Source organism: Tympanuchus pallidicinctus, unplaced genomic scaffold, assembly GCF_026119805.1.
Source record: "Tympanuchus pallidicinctus isolate F22 unplaced genomic scaffold, pur_lepc_1.0 scaffold3, whole genome shotgun sequence".
NCBI lineage: Eukaryota > Metazoa > Chordata > Aves > Galliformes > Phasianidae > Tympanuchus > Tympanuchus pallidicinctus.
The window spans coordinates 43,990,419-43,998,778 of record NW_026294747.1 but is presented as its reverse complement, the minus strand read 5'-3'; the positions used below and the strand labels follow the sequence as shown (position 1 = coordinate 43,998,778).

Here is an 8,360-nt window from a genome sequence, read left to right as displayed (position 1 = left end):
CTGAAGAGAAACATGAGGATAGATCTTGCAGCTAGCACAGTGACTTTAGGACCAAAAGAGGAGAAATCAAGCCCCAAATCTCAATCTAAACAGAACTCCTAAACACTCCCAAATATCCAGCCATTCTTCAATGCTCATGTTTGAGTGTCCTCCAAACTTCCTTTCATCAGAAAGGAAACAGCTGATGTTCTGAGGAGGCTTATTTACTTGTACCCTGTTTCAGGGATTGAGAACTGTTGGGATGACTTTCCTTCCTCTTGCTGAACCTACGAGGAACAGAATCTAGAAAGCATTTAGCCATGGAGGGCTGTATCTGTGAAGTTCAAAAAATTCCCAGAGATTTCTATCTGAATAGACTCAGGTTTCCCAGAAAAAGTGAGAAAGCTTCAGACTGTTAAACGTTTAAATCCTACATATTTGCCAAATATGTGGACTCCAGGCTGCTTTTAAAGAGTATATCTGCAGATCAGTAAGGCAGCCAGTAGGGGGTGCAGGGCACATGGAACGTGCCAAGAAGTTAAGTTACCTCCACCAGAATGAACTTGAATATTTTCCATCATTCAGAGGGATGGAAAGCAACACTTTCACTGCTGGAAGCTGTGGGAATCTTCTGAAGGAAGCATTGCATTTGCTTGCTGAGCTATTGTACTTAGTAGTTGCTATGAGCTACTGCCAGAGAAGCATTCAGAGATGGATGACTGATGGATGGGACACATCAAATATCCATGTGTTCTGAGAACATTAGAGACAGTTTTGACTGCAGTATGTAAAGGATAATAAACATCATGCTTCTGTGTGGCTATTTGGACCATGTCTCCCACTCAGAAGTCTTTCCCCTGTCTTCACCTCAGTGTTCAGTGTTGAGCTTTGCACTGTGAAGTCTCTGAGGTGGCCTTTGCTGCCTCTCTGTGGGTACAAATTTGATTGCAGGCCATGGGGCTGACAGGGCAGTGTGATCTGTCTCCTGTCTCACCACTGTTGGAGGATCGTAGCACCCAACCACTGGTGCATGGGGATACCTTCACGGACCCACACACAGTGAGCACCTCACAGCTAACAAGCCTGCATATTATGCACTCTCCTTTTTAATAGTAATTTGAGTTGGTTTTGTCTTAAAATAATTATCATATTTAAAACGAGTAAGTATGGACAGAGCCCATCCATCTGCCAGGCTGTTTCTTTCCCAGTAACACAAGATGGTACCTGCACCGACGAGCGAGAAGCCCGGGCCTTGTTCAGCGTCCTCCGCCGCTCCCAGCGGTGAATGGAGTCCTGCACCTCCACGCTCAGCTGCCGTGTGACAGTGATTTTGTCGTAGTTCTTGATGTGTTCCAGGGCTCCGTAGGTGGTGGTTAAATAATAGGAGCCTGCAAAAAGAAAAGGTCTTGCATGAACATCACACCTGCAGGGCAGTTCATTTCCATCCTGCCTGTGCCCATGCAGAGGCAACTGTCCAACACTTGCATCGCCCATGCCTCACCTCAGGGAGCGTGGGGCTTCTGGTGTCAGTGCAAGAGAAAGGAAACAATGACCACAGTGTTTTCCACCCTGTTCTGCTTCACAGAAATGTCAGCTGTCCAGGCTGATGAGGTGGTAGATGCATTCCCCATAACACAAGGAAGTGCTGACAATCCCAGTGTGTTCTGTAGAAAAAGTAGAAGCTTGCATTTCCACCCTGACTTCAGCTACCCTGGCAGAAATGTTTAAAGCCCAGGTCCTCTGTGGGATCAGTGATGTTAAAAGAGGTCTTGGACCTACATGGACAAGTCACCCTGTGCACAAACCCAGATGTCTGGATGAGACAAATGCCTGGATTCTTTAAAGTTACATGGGATAAATCTTAGTAAACCAGAGAAAGAGGGGATGAAGCAGTAAAAGCCTGATGTCAGGCCCAAAAGGAAGAGGACTCAGAGAGCCGCTGGTGCTCATGTCACCTGTTGGCCCCATGTTGGACCAGGCCCACCACCTCTGCCTCTCTGCAGCCTCCTTTTGCTTCTCCCCTCACCCTGGCGGAAGGAGTCCTGGGACAAAGTATCCAGTAAACTGGGTGGCAGTTATTAATGTTTTGTAATAACTGCAGCTGCCTCTGGATGGCGCTGGCACACCGCCCAACCAGTAGTCACTGCTCTTAACTAAAACCCATTCAAAAGTAAATTCTTAACGTGGAAGCCAGACTGTAGTGATTTTATGTATTAGTCTGACAGTTTTCTGCCTTCTGCTTTTCTTTTATTTACTTTCATTTCTCTGCCCACTTTTTATCACTTAACACTGAAAGGCACAAACTGAGCTCAAGCATTTTAGCACTGTGCTTCACGATCTCTGAGCTTTCTTCACTGAGCTATTCTTTCTTTTTCTATCCCTTGCATCTGCATTTACTCTCAACCTCCTTTCTGAAGTGATTACTCAGCCAGTGTTATCTGGAACTTCCCTACCAATTTTTCCCTTCAGCTGCAGTATACATTTCACATAGGCTTTGCATCTTCGACTTGAAAGAACTTCCAGCAAGCTCTGCCTTTGATTTCCTGAGCCCTCAATCCTGCTGACTTCAGTAACCAGCTTGGTAGCATGCCCTTTGGAAATGAAGAACCTGTGGGCAGTGCAGTTACCAAAAACAGCTCATTATGTCAGCTAAGTGCTATGCTTATGCCAACATTTTTTCTGCTAACAGTTTTTTTTTTTTTTTCCAGCAGGAACATCAGTCTGTGCAGAAATCCTTCACTAATGCAATTGTATTGCTACTGCTCCTTCTCTCTGCTCCGCTCTGCCCTATGCTGGGTACGTGTTCTTTAGCTACAGATTTAAGTTCCATTTAATGTAAATCAAATTAGTCTGCCCTTGTTTGCCCAGGATTCCTTTCTACTCTTCAGTACTTACCAAAACAAATTCTAAAACAAAACTCTTTTTATTGATTTAGTGACTACTTAGTGAAAAATTATCTGTAATTCTAATTAAGAGTGCATAATCCTGTCTGTAGTAACATTTGCTTCCCAGGCTGTACTTGAGAAGCGAAAGGCCCACAGATATTTACCCCTTTAATAGTAAAGCTCTTTATCCACAACCAAAACTGATATTTCTCTCTAAACTTACTTTCCTTTCTCTGCCTCACTGTGGTACTCAGCCAGAGAACACAGTCAAATAAGCCACTCTATTCACATGCAAGGTATGAGAATCAAGTATAGCCCAAGGCATACAGTGCAGTGTAAGAACTATTTATTTATCTCTATGGAATAAATAAAAGTAAAAGAATGGATTGCAGAAGTTATAGGCAAAGACCCTTTGACTTTCCAGCCTTACAGCCACAGAACACTAGATGTCCCTGTTTAGGTTACTAATTCACCAGATCTCATTTGTGCTCGGCCATCCATTGCTTTTTTAGCTGGTGTCAAAGGTCACTGCACTGAAGTGTTTAATACTCACTTTAAAGCTTCAGATTTGGAAGGCTTGGCCAAAGCTCATCCACAAAATCTAGCCAGAGCCGTGCTGCCCTGTCTTCATAAACATTAAAGCGGGGTAAATAATGATTTACAAAGAGAATATCCAAGGAGCAAATACAGTACTCTACCTTCACCTAGCTGCAGCGCAGGGTCCATGAGCTCCATCATATACTCTACATTCAGAAGGACTTCAGTCAGGTTGCTGCGAGCCAACACATACATGAGCACAGGGAGGAAGTCATCAGCACCATAAGGCTTCCCTGAGCAAAGAGAAACATAGAATGGTCCCAATAAACTCACCAAAAAGGCACATCTCAACACAGCAGTAACGGCTTATCAGGCAGCATGTCTTTGACTTTTGCTTAAATTATCTCAAGAGCTAAAGATCAAAAGCACAAGCAAATTAAAAATGATAAGAAAGTAAGTCCTAAAAAACACCGTCTCAGATTCTCAGAGAGATTCCTTTTTTTTTTTTTTTAAACTCTTCGGCCCAACATCCCTTTTTTTTTTAACTCTTCAGTCCAACATGTAGAGCAAGAAAAAAAGAATATATACTCCTAACAACACATATTCAAATTTTTCACAAGGCAAATCACTGCACAGTGATTTGCACACTAAAAGTCTCCCAAGTTAGAAACTAAAAGGAAGTTTATTTCCAGCCACAGTGTCTAGCTGGGAAAAAAAAATCCCTTCCACAATGACTAGGCTAGTTTTCAGTCTTGGTGCTCAACAAGTGCTACAGAAACAGATCCTCATGGGCTCAAGATTCCCTGTGCCTAAAACAACAAAGTCAAGAAAGTGACCTTATAAGTAATCAGTGAAAGCTCTGGGGACAAAAAAGCGCACAGATTAATCATTATAATTATAAATATTTACTGCTTAAATTAGAACCCAAACAGAAGATTTACTACATAAACTGCAAAGAACAAGACAAATTTCCTTATTTAAAAGATACTTTCATGCAAAGATGTCACCTACTACAGATGATGATGCTTTCATTTCCTACCAACACGTCACGAATTTATCATGGGCAACATGTAGTACCAAGTTTCTTAACCAGCCTGTTTTCCCAGCAGTCAGGGTTGATGATTCTTCTTAACCTAAACCCTACTTTCATTCTGAATGCTTTCCCTCAGACTGTGGGCAGTTTTCCTCATCTGAAGTGCTGGTTTCATCAATTTGGAACTCATTACGTGCATCTCATTTGAGAAGTGCTTGCCTTATTTCAAAGAATAAGAACCATCATTGGTGTAGCTGCAGTGAAGTTATGCTCTGACCATTTTTAGCCCCTAGTCCACATGCCCTTCCATGGTGGGGAATGAATTCCCGTTTCTCATATTTCCCACTGACTTATTTCAAATCTTTGCCATGAGTCAGCTTTCCTTTTTTGTCATTCATAGCTGATACAGATTCTCTACTGGCAAAGAAAGATGTTCTTTTGAAGCCTCAAATAAACATGAGCTTAACCTCTGATAAAAACAAAACAAAACAAAAACCAGCAGCGTGGCTTTAAAATAAACACAGTAATATATGTAGTGAACAGAAAGTTGATCCAGTTAAAATAAAGTGTTGGAGGATGAGAGATTCTCAGATCTGTAATTCAATCTATATCTCACAGAGATTGCACACGCCACAGCACAATTTATTTAATGAAAGCTGGATTAACTCTTAGTTCTGTTTGCTCTATTATGGCTATCTTCAGTTAAACAACACAGCCCCAGGTCTTCACCTTAACTATAAAAGATCCCTATTATTTCATTAACATCTAGAGGGACATTTTATTTCTCTGCTGTTGTTTCAGCTTGTATATCTGATAGCCTCAGCTCAGTGAAGGCTCCAATTCGCTACTGTCACACCCTGACACAATAGTACAGCTATTTAGTATTGTGTAGCAAAACACTCAACTGGGACATGAAAGCATACTAAAAAACTGCACTGAGAAAAGCCCTATTTTCCTTTTGAGCTAAGTAAATCAAACGCCAACAGATAATTCTGTATAGACAAAGTGTAAAGAAAGATGAAATACCAAAGAACATGCATGGCTCTTTTTCTTCAAAGCTTTTTTCTTAGTGATGTAGCAGTTACTGATGAGTGGTGTGATCTTGCACTCCTGATTTCCTGAAAGCCAGGAGTGGGTTTCAATGCAGTGCCCACAGCAGAATGTTATCTTCCCTAGCATTTCATCTCCATGACCAGCCCACGTTGTGCCTACTGCATGCAAAGAAGTTGCTGGTTCACAACGTGAACTCCTATCTACTAGGAGAAACAAACAAAAAAACCTGCTACCATGTCGTTTTTGTTAGTTTGATTGTTTTTAAAGTCAGTGAGAGAGATCAACAGACATCCAATGGACTGCTTGTCCGTTGCTGAGAGGAAACAGCAATTTGGAATCTACCAACTTGGCATCCCCAGCGATTGACTTTTACTGTCAGCAGAAATGAAAGTTAGAGAACACTTTTCAAGAATGTCTACAGAATCTCCCTATTTCTCTTTTGTTGGCTGAGAAAGGGTTTTATTTATAAGCAAGCACCAAGTCCATTATTTTCCACTACGTTCTCACTTAGGGGTGTCTGAATGCAGTAATATAAAGAATACTGTTTCTTCGTATGTTGTATGCTCATAACTGCATAAATTACTAGACATTGTTTTAATTCACTTCTGTTTGTATGAAGCCTGATTCTTAAATATATTTGTCAGTAGCTAAAGCTGATATCAGCAGAAGTGGGGTCGCAGAGCTGCCATCCAGGATCTAATTCTGAATCCGTATGTTGCCACAAACTTCTGGTGTTTCCACGGGCACAGGCTGTAGCTTGAACATGTTCAGTAGGCAGACTCAGGACAACCTGGAGATGCCCTGTATCTCAGCCCCTTCATGGGGGTACAGGTTCTGTCAGCAGCTCAAATATGACCAGAAGCAGGAAGCTCAAAGATACATGAAACAACACTCATGAAGCAAGACACCCAAGCAGTGGCTGCTGTTCAGTGTCCTGCAGCCCACCTGTCCCCAGCACCAAGACAGCACTGTGGTGGCACTGCTGGCCCTAACCACTGCTCACCCTGTGGCTGCAGCAGGGCTGCTCTCTGCATGGCTCCACTTCCAGTCTGACTCAGAATCAGGCCTGCAGTTTTGCATGCCCAGCTCAGTCTGTGGTCTCACAGAGCAGTAAGTTTGCAGGTGACAGAGTTAAATCTAGCTCTGACCCTGCCACTGGTCTCAGTAGCATTGGGACTGAGCTTGTTTGTTCAAGGTGGTGTTGTCCTACTCCAGACAGGACTTGCTTGGGTTTTTTTCCCCATCTTTCCTGCAGGATCAGGGAACATTTATTTCATTAATATCTATAAGAAGCTTAAAATAAGCCTTCTCTTCTGCCACAAGCCCATCCTATTATGTTTATATCAAAGCAAATACCACTTCAGCTCCTGGCTGGGATGCAGTGCTTGAATGGAATGGATATTAATTAAACACCCAATTTAAGGCAACTGGAATTTTGCCCAAGCCTCCATAAAGAAATTGCAGCCTGTTTTAGCACATTCATGTATTTCTTCTCCCTCTGTGGTTATTCTGACAACCAGCACACAGCGATGATGCTCCTCATCTTGTTCTACTAGTTTACAAGCACTGGAATGATGTCTAGCAGCAGCTGTTCAAGACATATGAATTTTAGTCTCCATTTTTAGCTGAGAAACCTGAGGCACAGAAATGCTAACTGGGATTTCTTCAAATCATTGAAAAAAAGTGACCATCCTTCTACTCACTAGCATTTTGATGTCTCTTGTCCATCATATACTAATTCAGCAAGGCTTGATTTACAGTCCAGTTAATTAAGAATCTCTTCATAAAGTAGCCTCCCCACTTTTCAAGCTTCCAACTCATGTTTAGAGCATTCCCGTGTTTGGTCTTCTCTGCTCACACGCTGACCAAACTTGGATTGTTTGTCTCACCCAGTATTTCCTCATAAACTGATGTCTTGTCTGTTTTTGTTTTTCCATCAATCCTCTTCTGCAGAGCAGCAGCTCCCAGGTATCACAGGGCGAGGAGCTCCAGTTACACTGCTGCCAGTACCCACTGCATATATTGCATCTAATTATGACTCCACAAGTGTCACTTGTTTGTTTGATACAGCAAAAAGTAGAGATTTCTACCATACAAAACACTTTTGACATTTTGCCTGAGAAAAGTTATTTCTGGAAGATAAACAAGAAGCACTCTTTCTGCAAATGATTATAGTGCTTCTTTATAGATGACATATGCACCCAGCTCTGCCTGTGGTTACTACACTATGTCTTTGAGATGTTGGAGCAGTCAGGATGTTGAAAGTTTACAGCACCTCTGAGTCCCACCTCTTAATTCTTCTCGCACACACAGCAAGAAAAGTTAGCCAATCTGCAAAGGGATTCCAAACTCTCTTTCTATTATTTTAAAGTATGTTATTCTACCTAATTACTCCTAGTAATTTTAGCAGGAAGGTTACATATCTTTAAGTTGCAGTTGCATTTTGAAAACATATGCTGCTATTATTTAAAATTTCCCAGAACTTGGAAAAGCTTTGTGAGACACTGCAGTACTATCATAATTGTCCCTTCTGGGAGGATTCATTAATAATACCATTGCCTACACCATACACATGAACACTACCCCTGAACTCCTATTATAGCCAGTTATGAACTAATCAATATCATCAGAGAAGCTGTGAATCATCTCACCCTAAAGCAGACTCCTACCTTTCACCAGATGAATCAACTGAACTCCACTTCCTAAGACTCTGTGGTTTATAACGAGAAGCTGTATGTGATACCCATCTGTGCCACCTACAGCCAGATATAGCTGGAGATGAGTCCTGCTCCAACATACATCTAAATCTTGTGGTTGTACTCAGAGGTCTGTTAGAAGAAAGGTGACAGACAATGACCGTGAACCTGCCTTCT

At 42.0% G+C, this 8,360-nt stretch overlaps 1 protein-coding gene across 5 annotated transcripts in view; it reads right to left on the bottom strand.

Moving 5' to 3' along the window:
• The window catches only part of RIN3 (Ras and Rab interactor 3), a 59,790-nt gene that overhangs the window by 5,398 nt on the left and 46,032 nt on the right, over positions 1–8,360 (bottom strand). For all 5 annotated transcript variants that reach the window (XM_052696755.1, XM_052696757.1, XM_052696756.1 and 2 more), the window contains 2 exons: positions 3,563–3,694; positions 1,204–1,367 (listed from right to left, as the gene is read on the bottom strand). In XM_052696755.1, coding sequence (XP_052552715.1) covers positions 1,204–1,367; positions 3,563–3,694 — 296 coding nt within the window. The remainder of the gene's footprint in view (positions 1–1,203; positions 1,368–3,562; positions 3,695–8,360) is intronic.